This window comes from Onychostoma macrolepis, chromosome 24 (genome assembly GCF_012432095.1).
Source record: "Onychostoma macrolepis isolate SWU-2019 chromosome 24, ASM1243209v1, whole genome shotgun sequence".
NCBI lineage: Eukaryota > Metazoa > Chordata > Actinopteri > Cypriniformes > Cyprinidae > Onychostoma > Onychostoma macrolepis.
Window position 1 is genome coordinate 16917937 of NC_081178.1, and position 20273 is coordinate 16938209.

The following is a 20273-nucleotide window of genomic DNA, read 5'->3' on the forward strand; positions in this document are numbered from 1 at the left end:
AAATATAACACTACTAATAAAGAGAGCAGATATAGAAAAGATACAAAATAAACAATAACATTAAAATACTATACAGCAATGAAAATATAGATAAAAAATATACAAGTATACAGACGAAAGGTAGCATAAGTAGTGTGACAAAACCTGAAATTAATGGGTCGACCGATATATACCACCAAAGCCAATATATCGGCTAATATTTGTCATTTTTTAATTATCACTCTGCCTGATAAGTGTCAAAAGTTGGACTTCAATTTTGGCTGCACTGAACTTTTATTTTGACAGTACCCAGAACGCATTGCAGTGCCTGAGCACAGACACACAAGAGCTTCCATTCTCTATTTTCATTAGTTTACTGTCTTTGATTAATAAATTATTAGGCAGAACAGTTAAACAAAGACAGTAAGCATTGAGTGAAAAAGTAGCATTTGCCTTTCTAGTAATAGAAAGACAAATGGCAGATTTGTGAATCAGAATCCAACCAATTCATTAAAAGGAATGATTTGTTCACAAATCAGACTTTAATCTTTTTCTGATGAACATGCCAAGTAGTGTTCAATATATAACATTTTAACTTTTAGTTAGCTTCTCGTACATGTCTACGGCTTATGAAAACATGAACATAATAATGTATGGTGCATGTTGCTTTAGTGTCTTGAAAATACTTGAACATCTCATTGCCATTAATGAAAACTCTATAGGAAAAACTGTATACAAAATAAAGAAAGTTCTTTTTACATGATGGTGATTTGGGGTGAACTGTTCTTTTTCAAAAAGTAATAAAAGATCAATTTTGATGACTTTGCATGACTTTAAGGAACATACCATCCAACTCAACACCTAACAAATACCCCAGTAAAACAAACACACACATGCACATACTTTTAGAAAATCAACTGTGGCCTTTTTTAGGATGTGTAGAACAAACAAGCTCTTTCAAGAGATGGAGAATGATCATTGTCTGTTGCCATATCCAGCTCAACATGCCGCAGCAATGTCCAAGCCCTTGTCTTCTTGTTCCCCTGAGCTCTGCCTTAATAGATGAACCCTGTCAGGACAGTCCCACAGAAACAAACACTTTTCAGCCACACTGCTCTCTCCCTGTGCCATGGCCAATTCCCTTGTTTCTGGATCAATATGTTTTGATGGATTCTCACTCTAGAGACGGATATTGTGTGCACTGCCATTACGGAACTGGATCAGTAAGAGGGCAGTTAGCCCTACATGGGTCCGACTCTTTCCTGTGCCTTTGGCTTCATTCGCGCACACTGCTATCAGTCTGATTACGAGTAATCTTTCAGTGTTTCCTCCACTGGGCCGCTCCCTCCGTTCTTCTTATTAGAAAGAGGAATGGGATAGGGGGTGGGTTAGGAAAGAAAAGGGTAATTTAATCCCAAAAGCCAGATCAAGAAGGTATAGAGTGTTGCTTATGGACCAAAGGGTCTTGGGGACACATATGTTCAGTATTGATTCTGTTAAAATTAGTTTTTTTAATGATTTGTCTCTTTCAATCATGCCTTAGATGCTTGACTATTAACACGCTTGTCTTGTTGTGCAAAATTCATCAAACTGACTTGCTCTACCTCTGAAATGACTTCTTTTTGAGCCACATTTGATGATTCATTTTAACCCTGATGATGGATAAGATGCCATTTTCTGAATTAAAACCTAGTTTAACTCAGAAATATCTCATAATATCATTTTAGGGGCCAGATTTACGAACAGCTTGCACCAGCGCAAACTATCTTTTGGCGTTAAAATTGTACTGTTTGGATATACTAAAGACGCGCATTGAAGAATCAGCACTGAAAAGTGAAAAGTAGAGGTCGACCGATTCATCGGTTTTGCTGATTAATCGGTTTTGCCGATTAATCGGTACTGATAGTTGATTGCCGGAACTATCGGTTATCGGCAAAATCCATGCCGATAGTTTTCCGTGTTGCGTCCAGTGCTGGAGCAGCTGAGAAGGGTCTGCTGTCATTATACAGTGCGAGAGTGGCCTCTAGAGGCGGAAATCACTGACAGCATGAGTTGTTTGTTTTGACATGTGATACTGCACGCTGAACAGACCGGGAAACTTCAGATGCGCAGAAAATCTTGCCGCAGAACAGAGCGCCATTCACATAGTTTTCCATTAAATTACATTATATTTGTCCCAAATCATTGTTAATGTACATAATGACTTCACCCTAGACTATAAATTATGTATTGTGCATTTTTCAGCAAAACGTTTGTCTTTCTATGGCTCTAATAATGTCTGTATACTTCATATAGATAGCTGTAATATAGATCATGCTTTCTCTTTCTGTTTGCTCTGTTTTTTTGGGGGGTTTTTTAACACCGAACTTCAAACTCATTTATGACACATTGTTCATTCTTGAAGCAAACTTGTGTCCATTTGGTGATTAAATAAACTGTTTTAGAGCACTGCTTGAATTGAGCATGACGTGTCCGGTGCGTGTGATACCTGTGAGTTCTCCTAGACGCAGTGCTGCGCTTTTGCACAGTGTGTGACTTACATATTTTTTTAAATTTTGATTTGGTAATCATGCGGTGTTCTAAAATAGAAGCAAATAAAGTGTGAGAGTACGCATACAATATCAATAACTTATGTATGTATATTTAATGCTGTGGCCTTGTGTAAATATTTAAAGATTTCCATCTTAAGCATGACTGTTGTAATGAAATGGTAATACTTAACAATAAGGGTCCATTTGTAACATTAATGAAAGCTGTACAAGTATTGTTCCTTGTTAGGGTGTTCATTTAAACATTTACTAGACTACATTTTTAAATTTTAAAGTTTCTTATTTTAACATTAGTAAACTATGAAATAACTTTAATGATCAATATAATAATTAATATTAATATTTTTGTTCGTTTACAAAGTATGCTTTAGTGCTGTTACTGCTTTTTTTTTTAAATAGTAAAGCACTGTTTTAGTTTTCATTCAGTATCCATTTTAAAAACTATCGGTTGATTAATCGGTATCGGCCAGTGTAGTCCAACCTAGCTATTGGTATCTGTAAAATCCGATATCGGTCGACCTCTACTGAAAAGGCATGGACACACTTAACTTTGCGCTTGACCTTATTGAATATGCATTTGTAGGAGTTTTTCTTTCAGATGCAAAATTTATGGGAGGAGAGTATTAAAATGAATTTACTAACGTTTGCGCTCATTAATTTGCTGGTATTTGCACCATTATTTAACACTCAAAAAAAGCATGTCTTATTTGCGACTACACTAATTTGCGCTGTGCTTGGTAGATTGCGTTGGTCGATAATGAAAATGAGATGTTGTGTCTGTGTTCTTTAATTTGCGCGTTGTCAATAAATCACCCGCAGAAATGTCCACGCCCATCGCCGCTGTTTTGGAATTGCGCTCTCATGCTAATTTGCCCTGTTTACTAAAACTGCCCCTAAATGCTTTTTAAAATGGCCATTTTATAATTTTAAAAACTTGGAATTTAATAATTAAAAATAATTGCATTTCGCAGACTATTTGTCCAAGTTTTTCCATGGTATTGTTGGTATTGCAGTATCTTGAAGCACCATTTAAAATAAGGTATATTAATACAGTAATCATTCTGTATGATTTTATATTTCAATGTTATCATCATACTGAAGTCATTATCATCTGACACCATCAATATGATTCCAGCTGGATCATTTTATTAAAAAATTTTACCTTTTTGTCCATATAAAAAGTTGTTTGACAGCTGAATTTGAGTGTATATATTTCCAAAACAGTCTTGCAAACTAGTAGTGTATTTATGACAAATATTCCACAATATCTTTGAAAACTGGTTTATGTAAATGGACATTTAGGAGCAGTGAGGTAGTAGCGTGACTTAAACATCCCAAGGGTATTTTGAGTGAGGAGTTGTTCAGCCATTTTAAAGTGTGTTTTGATCCTGGGGGATCCCATTTCACAGACACGCTGGGGTTCAGATCAGTTTGTCAGCTGCCTTGTCGCTTAGAGAGAGGGCTGATGGGAAAACGGTGTGAGCTATTAGTGAATCTAACACGAAAAAAGAAAGAGAAAAGAACCGGTTTTCATGCTGAGTCAAGGAGTATATGGCCCTCCCTTGATTCCTGAAACGGACGTTCTGCTGGACACAGCATAGTAGTTTGTACTCCCCGGCAGAAGCCCATGAAAATGATGACAATTTAAGTTGTATTTTATCACCGTTAGATTCCTTGTATATAGGTGTTTTTGTGGATGCATTGTGGATGTCAGTTCTCATCATGTTCACACAGGTGTCTGAGCAGTAACCACAAGTGTGATTCACATCACATCGCATTAACTATGAACATGTCCCACTAATGTTTGATGACCAGAAAGTCTTCAAATACAGTTTAAACAGTATCTTATAATTTTACTGTGATCTAACTTTTTAAAATGTAATAATTTAATACAATTTGGATAAAATAATAAAAGATTTATATCAATGAGCTATTAATGTGTTTTCCATATTCTCTAAATGTATGTTTTGTGGTATTCACATGACCTACTTAAAATGAGGGAAATAATCTAAAAAAAATTTCTGTGAGCTAAAATGTAAACATGACTAATTTTATTACCGATTACTGAAAAATATAAAGACTGTAAAAATAAACTAAACTAAACTAAACTTAACTTAACTTAACTTAACTTAACTTAACTTAACTTAAATTCAATTCAATTCAATTCAATTCAATTCATAAAATTAAATGAAATAAAATTAAAAGTTTTGGGGCGGCTTGTTTTGTACCAAGTCTCTAAATGACTGAAAAAGTCCTTTCTGCCAAAAGCTAACAAACATGTCCATATTAAATGAAGAACTTTTAATACTCATATTAACTTGCACCATTGAAAATAGACATGTCTGTATTTTATAAAGTTTCTCTTAAGCTTTCAGTTATTCATCTAGTTTTAGTCATCTTCAGACTGATGGAGGCTCTTCAGCTCAGTTGTTTAGGTCAAGTGCCCTTTTAATAATTTCCTCAGTTTAGTGAGTGGAGTTCAGTTTGGGCCATTAGGAGTTGGTTGATTTGTACAAAAAATAATTCAAACAAAGGCACACTAAAGTAGCTGCATTTTTAAGTGTATGATTGCCTACAGTCCTGAAATAAACAACATGTACAATGTCGGTCTTAGAGGTTCTTCTTAATTGAATCCTTTATTTATAGATTGAAGAACTGTCTACATATGCCATAAATATGTTATCGTCCTATATTTGCTTATACATCGGTTTGTCAAAGTTATAACAAAGCCTGAATTAATACTTTTATTCAGAAAAATGCAATAAATTGACAAAAGTGAGAGTAAAGACACTTATAATATTACATACAATTTTTATTTCAAATAAATGCTCTTCTTTTGAACATTCTATTCATCAAAGAATTATAAAAAAAACACAGTTTCCAGAAGAATATATTAAATTAGAATAATACATTTTATAATAAATTATATTTTAAATCCGATTCTAATAGAAAGAAAATAGTTATTTTAAATTGTAACAATATTTAACAATAATTTTGGTAACACTTTAGAATAGGGAACACTTATTCACTATTAACTACGACTTTTCCCTCAATAAATTTCTAATTTGCTGCTTATTAATAGTTAGTAAGGTAGTTGTTAAGTTTAGGTATCGGGTAGGATTGGGGATGTAGAATAAGGTTATGTAGAATAAGGCATTAATATGTGCTTAATTACTTCTAATAAATGGCTAATATTGTAGTAATATGCATGCTGATAAGCAACTAGTTAAGAGACCCTAAAATAAAGTGTTACCATAATTTTATATTATTTAATGTTATTAAGTTTTATTGTATTTTTCAACCAAAAATGCATTCATACTACGCAGAAACATATTTTGAAAACTTTTTTAAAAAGTCATACTTACTCCAAACTTTTGAACTGTACAGTATATTCCAAACACTTAAGAATATATTATCAACAAATGGATTTCTTAACGGATTTATTTAAAAAGTAAAGATTTCAAGCATCATGTGGACACAGAGGCAAACCAGGCAATGGCATTCACTTTGAGATTGAGATGAGATGCTGGCAGGCAATCTTTGATTTTGTGCCTCAAGTAACCGACAACACACACACACACACACACACTTAAAACAGCAAGATGTCACACAGCTTTGTCAGAAGAGTCTTTGTTGTCATCCTTTGAGTGGTTAATTGTTTTTTTTTTTTTTTTTTGCATTCTTTTAATGTCGGTGTTTAAAGTGAAAGAAATGACAAATGACATCTCTCAGTATGTTCTATAAGAAGGGTTTTGGTCTTTTTGACAAATTCCTTTTGTCTGATTGTTTTTCCATTTAGATGGAGAAAGAATATTTAATAGTGTTATTTTATGCTGATTATCATTTGATTCTAAATGTTTGTTGTAAATGAAATGTTAAAGCAATGAGTAAAGCCTTGTCTTATCATACAGAAATCAAATGCGCCAGTGAACCACTTACAGTTTGAAAGTTTTCTCTAGACCTCCCATTCTGAAAGAAAAAAAAATATTGCTTGAATTAATAATTAAGAATTAGTTAATTGAATAATTGCACTTTATATCTTTTGTCATTCTATTCCATGTAATTCCATGCATTTTTTCTCTCCATTCATAAATTAGGAACAGTGCAGCATGCCAGAAATGATGAAACTGCTTCAACCAGGAATGTTTTATTCTGCTTAACATTAAAAGCCCCCAATCAACCTCAACCTCATGTTGCTCTTGAGTCTTTTCTATACAACTAAAGAGCCAGAGACACTGTTTCACACTATTGACAGTGTACAAATTCATCATTGAAGAAGCACAAAATTAAGCCAAAGAAGCACCGATAAATGCTAATGGGGTGATGATAACGTAGCCTGTGTTTCTCTCAGAGAGAGAGAGTGAGAAATTGCTGACTCGTAGGAAGGAGCAGGCTGTGTGGTAGCTGTTAGCTGAATCACAGGCAGGCCTTTTGTACAGTATAGAGGTTTAAAACAGTGCTTGGGTGAGCTGAAAAGAAAAATACTCTGGTCTCCTGCAGGAAAAGCATTTGATTTGTCAGACCCAGCAGTGGGTTCTGCTAGCCCACAGCACTTTTAGCAAACATTGTCCAATTCTCAACAATAAGTGTTTTGGCATCAATGTTTTTCCGTATTTTGTGTTAAATTTGAAGATTTTAAAGGCGATTTTCATTTGCATTTCAAGATGGAAGATAAAAATTCATTATATACATATAAATATGGAAAATAATTTTAAGATAATTGCATCATACTTCATTAACTTCCTGTTTGTTCTCTCTTTCAGTCTCTGTTGGTTGCTCAGCAGTTGGCGTCAGCGGTTAGTGGAGTGATGTCCGGTGGAGCTCCGGGTCTCAACCAGCCCATTCTGATCCCCTTTAACGCTGGTGGGCATCTCGGTGGGCAGCAGGGCCTGGTTCTGTCTCTGCCCACTGCTGCCAACATACAGGGCCTGGTGGCAGCCGCTGCTGCTGGTGGCATCATGACGCTCCCCCTACAGAATCTGCAAGGTATGAGTCCATATTGATCCAATGAAAAAACAAACAATTTTAACAAATTTTGAAGAAAAAAAAAACTGAAATAGTATTTTTTTGTAAAACATTCTTCAGTAATCTTTGTATCATTTACAACAAAATTTTCAGTGCTGTGTGTCAGCATCAAGAATTTTAAAGAATGTAAATTTATTTATTTATTAGTGGGGTTTTTTTTGCCATCAAAAGATCAGAAACTTGTCTATGTTATGGTCTTTTTACTTTAATTCTGACTTCTCATCAAAGCAATGCAAATATAATTTGCAAAAAACAAAGCCAAAACCTGGACATTATAGGAAATGTAGAAATCCCAGCCAGTGCAAGTCCAGGAAAATAGAGGATGTATGGTCACCCTATTTATAATTTGTTTTTGAGAATTATTAAAATAATATTAATATGGTCTTGTCTGTGGTCTCTTCACTTTAAGTTTGAATCTTGAGTCATACTGTACAGTATGTACACATTATTATCATTGTTACTTTTTTAATGAAATCTATATGAAATAATGCTAAAACTAAATTAATGCTCATAATAAAGAAGTTGTTATATAATTGTGTTCAAAGCACCGTCAGAACCTGTGAAGTCAAATTCAACAAGGAGATATCCTGAAAGCATACTTTATTCTACAACATTCAGTCTCTAAGTTTGTTGTGTTTTTGGGACTCATAAAAATGGTGGCATCACCCCATCCAAACAGCATGCGTTTAAGAAAGTGCTCAGGAAGGCTGAGTACAGGAGGATCAGAGCGATATAGGCGGGGAAAGTAGTTCACATTCATTACAGGTCAGCGTTTTGCAACGGAGTGCAAAAGCACTTTAAGGCTCTTTCTTCTTTCAGTTGGAGTATTCACTAGCATGCTTGTGTCTTCTCCTCTTTACCTCTATCTCTCCCCCTCCTCTTTCCTTCCGTCCACGCATCCATACTTCTCTTCGCCTTTTAAACTTTAATGCACGAATGTTCTCTTTTGATCATAGTTGTAAATGGTTTTCATTTTAATGTTTAAAACATTGTCTCTTTTATACCATTAGATTGAGGGGTGGAAGGGGGAAACCGTCAGTCATAAATCTTAGATGAGGAGCCTTCTAATGCCTGACTAAAAAATGATAGGTTATAAATTTGAGTGCATGTAAAATAGCACGTTTTCCTTTTTCGTCTGAGGAGGCCGAAGATTAAAATAATGCACGGCAGGAAACAGGTTGTCCCGAAGAGATGGATGGATGGATGGCTAAAATAGTGGGATGGAGAAGAAGTCTCTAATGGACACAAACATGCATAAATAACAACACGCGTCAAAGCACGTCTAGGCTTTTAATAAACACTCACATGGGCTAAAATATCTAAAAATTCTCCGAATTCCCTCAGTCACGATAATGTGCCTGTGGGGCCGGCCTCACATTTCGAAGACTCTCTAAAATGGACCCTAAGCGTTCTACGTTGAAGTGAATTTGAATGCTCCATTAATTGTCTGTCTTAGACTTTTAGGGCTTTAGCTAGACATTTACTTTTATGCTTGTTTGGCAACAGTCTTTTTTTTCATCTGAATTTGTTTTTTAAAGTCTGAGACAATATTGAAAATCTTGGATTGCGAATCTAATTTAAACTTGGTATTAGTACTTTAGTATGTTTTACAAAAAAATATATATTTTTACATTTTTATTGCATTGCTATAATATAAAAAGTAAAAAAAATTAAAACAAAAAATGCAATGACATAAAATAATATTAATAAAAATGATTGTTTACTAAAATTGAATATTTGTAATTTTGCACAAACCAAAATACTAGGACATTCTGACATTGTCAATTTGTCGTTAACATAAAAAATTTTAAAAAGTAAAATAAAATAAAAATAATAATAATAATAATAATTCACCAACAACTGATTCATGTTGTTCCAAATTTCTACGACTTCCTTCGGTGAAAGATTTTGAAAAAAAGTTTCAGCGTTTTTTGTTTTTTTTAAGCACCGTGTCATTAAGATCCAATGTTGTTTGGATCTCAGCATTCTTCATATTATCTTCTTTTAAAGTAATACGGGTTTGGAACGACATGACAGTGAGTTCATTTTGGGGTGAACTGTCCCTTTATGTTCTTCTTGCACTCAAATTGTGAACATTGACATTTTGTTTATCTCTGGTGCAAATACAAACAGAAAAGTGCTCGTCCTAAAAAAAAAAAAAAAAAAATACCCAGTGATAAACTAGTGTGACTTATTCTGACTAGGCCTCTCAGTTTTAGATTCAGAACCTGAGGGATTCTCTAAGGGTGTAGTGTCATGGGTGCCATGTGACATTAAATTATTTGACTGTGTCTGCTCTCCCTACAGCCAGTCACACAGTCCCACAATCCCCCCAATCCTATCCCATCATCCCCCCATTGATGGAGAGCTGCTGGCACAGCACTTCTGCCAGACAGTCTTAGTTGAGCGGTGAGCTCAGCCCCGCAGGCCTGATTAATCACAACCTGCAGAGATCTCCACCTCAAGCACCAAAAAAGACACATAGATCAGTGTGCTCGCGTAGTATGCTCTAATTAACACTTCTCTGTTCAAGGAAAGTGAAGGAGATGGGCTACTTTCATAAGTTTGAATAGTGAAGTCATACTAATGAGGAACAAATAAGATTATTGTGTCAGGGCGAAAATTCAATTAAAATATTTGAAAAGTAAAAAAAAACAAAAAAAAAACAATTTATTTTGTCATAGTCTTGTGAATGCATTGTGTTATTCCATTCCACCTTTTGACTCACTATCAGAGAAAGATACCAATTACTTGGGTATTATTGCATAAATTAGTCCTGATGAATACGCATGCAGTTATATATTCCTGAATATGGATGGGAGTTGCAACATAAGATTCTGTTTGTCAACATTAATTAACGACATGAGTTAAGATGAACTAACAATGAAAAGCATTTATTGATATTCATACAATGATAATTTCAATTTTTAATATATATATATATATATATATATATATATATATATATATATATATATATATATACATACATTCCATTTTAAACTATTATTGCAACAACACACTTTTGAGAGGTGACAATAATTGGCCTTAACTAATCAAATAATAATGCTGAACATATTTGTTCAATTTTATAAAATACTACTTTAGAATTACAGTGTTTTTGATTCACTGAAAGAACCATCTCAGAGTTATTTATTCAGGATTCGAACAACACTAGTTCTAAAACATAAGTGCACTACACTAGTCAGACTACACTAGTTGATCCTGACAGGAGTATCACTAGCAACCCCAAGGTCATGGATTTGATTCCCAGGGAAAGCAATAAGTGAGAAAATGTGTAACAGTGTAAACTAGTTTTGCTGTATGCTTTCAAGTCATTAAAAAGAAGAGGCATTTGTTACTGTATTTAAAAAAAAAATTAAAAAAAATAAACGGAATATGTCCTGAATAAGATCTAATTTCTGTTGCAAACCTATTGACTTCTTGAACACTCTTCCAGTCTGCCATTGGTCAGGCAAACATATAACCCTGCCCACTTTTTGTTGGTATTAACCTATGAGTAATTTATTTTTTAGTTGCCAAATATTTATTCCAGCACAATCTCATTTGCTGTAGTTCCAAACATGTGTGATTTATATGCAACATAAAAGAAGATATTTTGAAAAATGCCTCATATTTGTTTGGTCTATACAATGGAAGTCATCTTTTTTTTCGTGTGTGTTCTGCAGAAGTCATACAGCTTTTGAACGACGTATAAATGATGCCAAAATTTTCATTGAACCAAGTACTTATATTGCTGCTAGAGCCCTTTATAACATCATAGCTCACCTTTTCCAAATTAGGAGACGTCTGCCTCGCTGAGACCGTCCATGTGAGTGTGCCGAGCAGAAGGCTCAGTGGTGCGTGTGCAAACCCGCCACTGCGTCTCTGTACTGATGAATGGTCGTCACAGCGATGGGGCAGCTTCATGAAGTTCGGCACGGTCGTCTAAATAAAAGCCTGCGCTTGCGTTACTCCACGCTCATTTTAAACCCTGGCGCCGCTGTAGCTTGTTATTTTGTCAGGAAGATTAATGTCTGGACATGTCAAGTAAAGAAAGTGAATTCCCTCTTGAACACGTGTACGATTCCAGCTGTAACTTGAATAGAATAAGAATCAGCCTCATGTTTGTTTGTCCATCAGACTGTAAACATGGTGTTAGGAATGGAATTAATCATATATATATATATATATATATATATATATATATAATGGTGTATATTTAGGAAAAATATTGGATTGTAAATTCTAATGTGAATATATATATATATATATATATGTATGTATATATGAAGTAAGGTGGTGTTTCAAAAAACATAGCAATATGAAAGTGTGTTTGCTTGACACTGTGACATTTCTTTATGCCACAAATAACATTGTTTGATTTCATTTGACTTGATATGAGTCTTAATGATATGATTTCACTGCTTTGAAAATTACAAATTCCTCTGTTGTACGTTCCTACCATATTCTGTCTCATAACAAACCAAATGACAGAATGTGCTTCTCCTTACATCAAAGCATCTTTCAATAAGCTGCAGAACGAAAATAACATCTACGTTGTTGCTCATCAGCTCAGAAAGTCTCAAAACAGGCCTCTCGCAAAAAACATAAGGGTAACCCTCAGATCATGAAATAACTGTCTTTTCATGACCTATGAAAAGGCTTTTTGGAAACATCCTTTTAATACACCATATTTTCCCTAAAGAGATGTAAGGCAAATGAAAGATCACTGCTACATTGTCAGCCTACTTTGAGTTAATGCAGAACAAATGTATACTCGGCCTCTTTCATATTCATATTGTAAGCTGCCTGATCGGAGCACATCAGAACCTGCAGCGTAGCGTGTACGGGGGAAGGAATAGTGCGCGAGAGTGCACGTTCCCTTTGCAGGAAACATAAAACGGCACTCAGGGATGAGGAGTAATTGCCTGAGTCTCTCCGCGCTCGTAGGCTAATGAGGAACCATGTTGGCTCTAATCACAACACTGCTCTTCTGTCTCAATGAAAGAGCAGTTGTAGTCTCACAGGAATCCCTCTCCTGTCAGACCGGGGCATCGCTTTAGACTGAGTACTGACATAGACGGGGAACTTGAAGCTGCTAACTCACTTAGTTTAGCTAAAAGTAGCCAAGTCAAAGGGAAACTCGAAGCCTTAAGGGTGATAAAGTTGCACATGGGAAAAAGACAATAGAAAGCTCATAATTTGCTTGCGATATGTTTGTAACTAAAGTAACAAGAACTGTTACTCTTGTTGTATTTAAAAAAAAATACTGCAGGTGAAAGTTAATTTGAAGACTTTCGTTTAGATGTCGAGTCAATACTTGCTAAAGGAAAGTTGTCTGCTACAGCAAATGATACCTCTCTAGAGAATGTGGGTTTACAACTCTGACAAGATGATACAAACTTTGCTTTAACTAGAGAAATTAAATTAAATTAAATTAAATTAAATTAAATTAAATTAAATTAAATTAAATTAAATTAAATTAAATTAAATTAAATTAAATTAAATTAAATTAAATTAAATTAAATTAAATTAAATTAAATTAAATTAAATTACATTTGTAAAAACTTTTTAAGTGCAACATGTATATCTGTTAACATTTCAAAAATTGTTGTTTTATGACCCTTGAGTAGCTTCATTAGCTGGTTGTTGAGTGAACTGTCCATGGTGCTGAACTTCAGGGGTATTATGTAGATAGAAATGAAAACAAGAAAAGAAAGTGGCTTCATGTAATTCATGTTTTAATGTTCTGCCAACAAAAATAACATTTTGATTTTTAAGATTAAGTAACATGACATAATAATTAGGTTAAAATTACTAATTAAAAAGTTTGGGGTTGATAAAATTTGTTACGTTTTTTTTTTTTTAACAAATCTTTTATGCTCATCAAGGCTACATTTATTTGATCAGAAATAATTACTCCTGTCTTAACTGCTCATTATCATTCAGAAATCATTCTAATATGCAGATTTGCTGTTCAATAAACATTTATTATTATTTTTATGAGTGTTAAACACATTCTTTTCAGGATCTTTCATGAATAGAAAGTTTGGCAGTATTTATTTGAAACCTACATCTTTTTATACAACATTATAAAAACTTCTCTGTCACTTTTCATAAATTCAATACATCCTTCCTTTAATTAAAGTATTAATTTCTTAAAAAAAAAACAAAAAAACATATTGACCCCAAACTTACATTAGTGTAGCTGTTTATACAGAGATGGATACATCCATAGCATAGCAAGTTCATCTATCTAGAACAGTAATCCAACCACTAAAAAGACTATTTAGATCTTTACATCTCAAATAACATTTTTGTATGATGAAATTTTTAACAAAAATATGAGCTGAAAATTTTTGCTTTTAGACCCTCTTAAATGTCCTGCCCCATTATAAGTGCATTGCTGTAAACATTCTTCAGTCTGAAGTCAAAATGATTGTCTGTGGTAATCAACAGCATGCCACTGATGCTGTCCATGGTGCTTAATTTGTTTTAAACCCTTTATTATAAAAATGGACATTTCTTTCTCTCTCTATCTCTTGGTTTACTTAAAGTACTGTATTCCCAGCATGCCTTCCACATTGTCCTTTAATGTTTCAAGTTTGAGGCAGTTGTAAGACGATTCATAGGGAGAGAGTCGTATTAAATAAAGAAGAGTGATAAAATTGCTGGCGCCCTCATACATTTCAAAGCTAATGTGACTAGCAATGCACTAGCAGCACCTGCACACAGACTTGCTGTGGTAATTTGATTGATTTGTTGTGACAGCAGCCAAATAATTGAGAGTGAGAGGTGGTGGTGTGAGTGTGTGTGTGTGTTTTAGGGGGGTTACACCACATGTTCTCCAGGAAGAGACAAAGATTCTCATCTGCCGCTCGCTTTGGATATTGTTCAGTTTTCTTTCCCACTGAGTGTGATGCCGGGTGACTGCATATGACAGTGGCTTAGCCACAAAAATAACACAAATCGTAATGTACACATACGCAGTGAGGTTGGCCCACACATATCCAGGCACTCAAACAGAAAGCACCTCACGTCAAAAACATTATACATCATTGCACAAAGTACAAATAGATTTTACCACATCACACTCAAATGAAGCATGTGCACACACTAGAAATGTTATCGTGTGTTTTTGCAGGTTCTTTTTTTTCTGCCAGATTGATGTACATAAAACATCATGTCATTTAGCATTCATTTAAACTTTCTCATGTTTAGTTATTTAGTTTTTAAGTATTTATGAAATCTATGAATGTTAGGAGAAAAAAACAAACAACAAAAAAAATGAATATGAAAATTGTGTGAGTCATTTTAGTCATTGCATTTCCATTTGAGTGAATGAAGAGAGTTAAGGTCATTGTACACTTAGTCCGAAAGTTTTTTTTTCGTATTCGTCATCCTTTCCTTTCAAAAGCTTGCAACGGATGTGAAAATGCAAAAAATCAAACCTGATCCGTTTTTTTTTTATTTTTATGACGGACAAAAGTTTCGGAGGCAGTGTGTAAGCGTGATTGACACAATGTGAGGTCGTATTTATTTTTTAACATGAGAAAATCATGTTTCTTCACATTTAGCCATCAAAACGGAAGATTTTACTATGTTTTAATCAGCTAAGTTTTGAAAGTTATCAACATTTTGTTGCCCGTCACACTGAATACAATTATTAACTTTAGTCCTACCAAACAAAATAAGACCTAACTGCTTCAGTTGTGCGTGTGAAATGTTAAGGGCACGGAGTGTCCTTCGGGTGTCAAGTAAAATCGAGCTGTTAATGTTTGACATATTGGTGGCGTTTGTCATCTTGAAATGGCTTCACCAGCTGCCTGTCCTGCCACATACTGTTCTGTCCTTCGTGACTGGTGGCATTGTCACTCTGTTTAAACTGAGAAAAGAGGAAAAATCCCCGTCCTCAGAGAAAGAGAGCGAGGAAGAGAAATGGAGGGGGGTGTGAAGGAAGATTGGAAAAGACAATAATAATGGTAATCGGATATGGCTTTGTCCGTTTCGATCGAGGAGGCCACATTGCTTCGGCCCTCCTGTGGTAAAACCGAAAGAGACACACAAGCCGAGACCCGGGATGCAGAGCGGCCCACATATACAGTATGCCTCTGTGATTCTGCTGGGATTTAGCCTCCCTCCACTCATCCATGTTCGATACATATTTTATGGTAATTGCATCAGTCTACAAATAATTGGGAAGTGCCAGTAATGTTTTTTAAAGGAGTGAACTGGCAGTTTTCTCTCCCGATGAAGAACTGGTGCACGGAGGCCTGAAATAACTTAAGCCTCTCAAACTGGCATTAAATTAAACCTATCGTTTAGAGCGCGTTCACCGCGCCTCCTCCTAACCCCCCCAAACCGCTGAGACTACAGCTCTCTGGAGGTAGAACATCTGAAGCAAAGCCACATGTTTGTGCTGGCAGAGTCCAGCCCTGCGCCCATGCTCACTCAGATATGTAATGAAAGAGTAGGAGGCTGTTGGAGTAAGGGATATACATACATCCTGCAAACTGCTCAGGACACACTAGACATGGGATTAAAAAAAAAGCTATAAAAGTAATGATGGAAGGAGGAGGTGGAGGAGGAAGGTTTGGGAAATAATGGAATGAGAAATTGTAAGAAAAAAGATTATTGTGAATGTTTCATAATCCAAAAGAGTTGTCAAAACTAGATTTGTAGATTTGTATTAAGAAGTTTTTCTGTGCGAAAGTTGCTGCCATGATGCTAATGTGTTGTGGATGGTTGCCAGGATGGTTGATAATGTGTTATCTGAGTGGTTTAGTGTGCAGCTTCTGGGTGTTTTTAAAAAATTTTTAAACAAACTGTTTACTTTTGTTCTTTTTGATTTACGAAATTCACATTACACTGTCTCGGAAACATATTAGCATGTCTTTATTATTTGTATTTTCTACTTTATTAATACTATTGTTTTAATCAGATGCAGGCATTCAACCCTGAAATATGAAAAACCATCATTAAATGTATGATATACTGTACAAGGATTGAAATAGTCAAAAAAACATTTTAATACTAATTGAAATTATTTCAATTTAATTTTGTCCAAATATTGTTCTTTAATATATATATTTTTTTTATTGTGTGTCATTTCCAATCAAGCTGTAATTTTGTCAAATTATGCCAACATATTTAATTGTTTGTATTTATTTTAGTTTGCATTTAATTGTTTGAAATTAGGTTTGCTAAAACAAAAGAGTCTACCATTTTACTCCAAAAATCTATACATTTTAACCACTGTTATTTTCACCACAGAATACATTTAAATGCATCATTTGAGATTTGTCAGAAATGACACATGACTTAAAACTGAATTAAAATGCTAAAAAGTGTAATAAAAATGTAAACTGCAATCATATATATATATATATATATATATATATATATATATATATATATATATATATATATATATATATAATTTTATATTTATATTTTCCTTTAAAAACTATTGCTTTTATTGATGAACATACAGTTCTTGAAACTTGTAAGTTTGACTGGAATCAGGTTAGTTAATATATGTTCCAGTTTGTGAGAATAAAAAGTTTGAAAACGTAATTACAGCAGAAATACCAAGAAGAAATATTTGAGCCTGTACCAGTGTACCACTGGCTTCCAAAAGTAATGGCACATCTCTCTTCAACGATTTATGTGCTAAAGTCTAATACTTAGGGCTAGTGGTTTGATAAACCAGATAGGACGAGTTCTGAAGCCCTTGTTTAACTGCTTAAATCCCAGCCTAGTCATTCAGCACAGAGGTACTATATTCCTGTTGTAATTTTTGGTACCTTGTCCCCTATCTTATTAAAATCCTTACATAGACTTCTGAGAGACATTTCATAGGCTTTCTGTTGTCAAGCTCTGGAAATGGAAATTGATTAGTGATTTACATGGTCAGTGAGGGGAGCATGAACTGACGAAACATTGTAAATGAAATATTATAGTCAGAGCAAGCAGAAGGCAAAAGAGAGATGGTAATCTGTGGGGACTGTTATTCCTGTCTGGAAGAACCGGGTAGCGTTTTTACATTTATCTGGGTTCTGCATGACTCGTAATGCTAATGGTAATTTCATGGGAGTGAAACGGAATGAAAATGGGGTTATCACACTCCACTGACAATGTGCGATTGTGCTCTGTCACAGGACCTCGTAAACCATATTTCATTCTTTTGTGAGTGTGTTTGTGTGTGTGAAGTGCATGTGTGTGTGTGATATGACTTATGGCTGAAACTCCCCTGCAATTTACTGTAAGAACTCAAGGTTTTGGCTGAAACAATTAGACTGAGAGCGAGAACGAAACGTGCTTGCGAGAACTTGTCGTGACCTATACGCCTTCTTGTGTGAGTAAATGGTATTTTATGTAAAACTATGATAATTAGGGTTCGTAATGGATGAAAACAAAGAATGTTTGGGCCTTTGAGTGGCACACATTGCTTTTATTTAATTTTAACTGAAAAAAAAAAGAAAAGAAAAAAAGTCCAGTTTGGCATTGTTACAGCACCCCGGGAAGTTTTAAAGAAAGTCCAAAAATGCGTAGGTGTTCAAATGAATTTTGCTCTGGCCACTTATGGCTTAAAAGAAGAAACATTGTGTCGATAAAGTACAGTGAAATCTCCAAATGAAAACAAGTGTATTGAATGTCCAAAACGATCAATAGCAACCTCGCAGCTTATCATTGCTGACTTACAACGGAATCAATAAAAAAACCTACACAAATCTGGCTTCGTCATTACGACTGTGCCGTTCAATCAATATCTAAAGAATCAGCCTATCAATACACATCACAGAGCGTTTTAATACAAGTGCTATAACTTTCTCTTTCCTCTTTCGCTTAAGCCGCTGCAGGTATATTAACAATTCAATCCGTATAAACCCCGCAAACGTGTTTTAATAAGGATCACTATTCAAGCCGATAGTGAGTGACACATGATAAGCGTTTCATTTGTCATTTCATATCAGATGAAAAGCCTACATATGAGAGGGTCCAGAATTTGACCCTTCGGTCGGGTGAAGGTCTATATCTCAGATAACGCCACTCGCCCTCCTCTCTCGGAAACACAAGATGCTGTGGTGATTTCTGACACGGCAGATGGTGCTGAAACCAAGCCTTTTTGGAAGCGGCAGACAGGCTAAAAGCTATCTGCGGTTTCTAATTGCCATCTCAGGGCCTAATTACCTTAATTAATAGATGTGCTTTCTGGGGAAGGGCTTCAGATTCAAGGGTCTCCTGTAAGTGTTAAGGGGCCCTAAAAGGCCCCAGAGGAAGGCAGGCTGGAGTGTAATGGTCCCTGAGGGCTCCTTGCTGAAAACACAGCAGGCGCATCAGGGTTGGATCATGTAGCTGGTAAGTAGACCACAGACGCGAGAGAAGAGGAGATATCGTCACATTAAACTCCTACATCTTTCACAAACAGGGCAGACTGTTGGACACTGCTGGAAGAGGTGAGAAGGGGGCTGAGGGCAAAGAGACACACTCATTGTGTCATTTTGCCCTTAAACATGGGACTTTTCAGCCTCTCAGTCTTTCTTTTATTTCTCTTGTTCATTGTCATTTTGTCATTTTTAATTATCTTCTTTTTTTTTTCTAATTCTACAGCATTCAAAATCGTAATAATATGTATTTTATTTTGTTATTACAGAATTCCTATAGATACAGAAATTTAGAATTTCCGTTTAGAATTTCCAGGCCTGGAAAAGTCATTAAAGCTAATAATACTTTAAAAATTCACATACATTACTAAAATTCTAAAACATGGACATTTCTATAAGCAATATTTAATTATTTGTTCCATTTCCAAAATATTTATTTGCCTAAAAATTGCAATTGTGAGTCCAGTTTTATTTAAAAAAAAAAAAGAAAAAGTCATTGACAAATTAAAAATTATATATTAATTATAATTAAATTAATAATACAATTTTCAATTTTATATATTTATTTTTTTAAACAAAGATTTGTCATTATATAATTTGTCAGTCGAATGTTTAGAATTTTTTTTATTATTATGGAAATGGAAATAGAAAAGTCACTGAATGTAACAAAGTTGCTGCCATCACTGTACCATAGTACCGCTACAGTACTTTTTTTTTTGTAAGGCAGTAATGTGAGTGTTAAAGAACACTGTGGCATTCATTATCTTTTTCTACTTTATCCTCTGTATTTTCTGTTAAAAAGGTCCCACAGCAATGAAAACCATAACTCTTCAACTTTAATTTATTGTATATCTGTGAAAGTTTAAATCTGATCTTTTATTTATAAAAAACGACTAACTATACTTTCTACTGAAAATTCTAATTTGAGATATTTGATATTATGATGATGTGCTCTTTTTATTATATTCTCAGAGGAAATGATGACCTTCACTGACAGACAGTCTAAAAGAGCGGCATCCACATAATGTGTGCACGGCCTGTGTGCATTACAGTATTTCATCATGATAAATCTCCTCTCGTTGAGCCCTACGTGTGATATTAGCCATGGCAAGTTCTATTTGTTTTCCCGGCCTGGGCAGTTAATGTTAAAAAAATGGAAAAAGGAACAACGTCCATCAGCTAATAGGAAATCCGTTGTGCTTCCACACATCTCTGATCATATTTCTTTCCTCTCCTTCTCTCCTAGTTAGTCTTTCCCTCCATCTTTTTTTCTTCTACGATTTCCACCCCCTTCTTCTTCCTCCTCCTCCTCCTACCCATCACGCCCGTT

At 34.8% G+C, this 20273-nt stretch overlaps 1 protein-coding gene across 1 annotated transcript in view; it reads left to right on the forward strand.

Moving 5' to 3' along the window:
• The window catches only part of pou6f2 (POU class 6 homeobox 2), a 93809-nt gene that overhangs the window by 21820 nt on the left and 51716 nt on the right, over positions 1-20273 (forward strand). The window contains exon 4 of the mRNA XM_058765718.1: positions 7292-7514. Coding sequence (XP_058621701.1) covers positions 7292-7514 — 223 coding nt within the window. The remainder of the gene's footprint in view (positions 1-7291; positions 7515-20273) is intronic.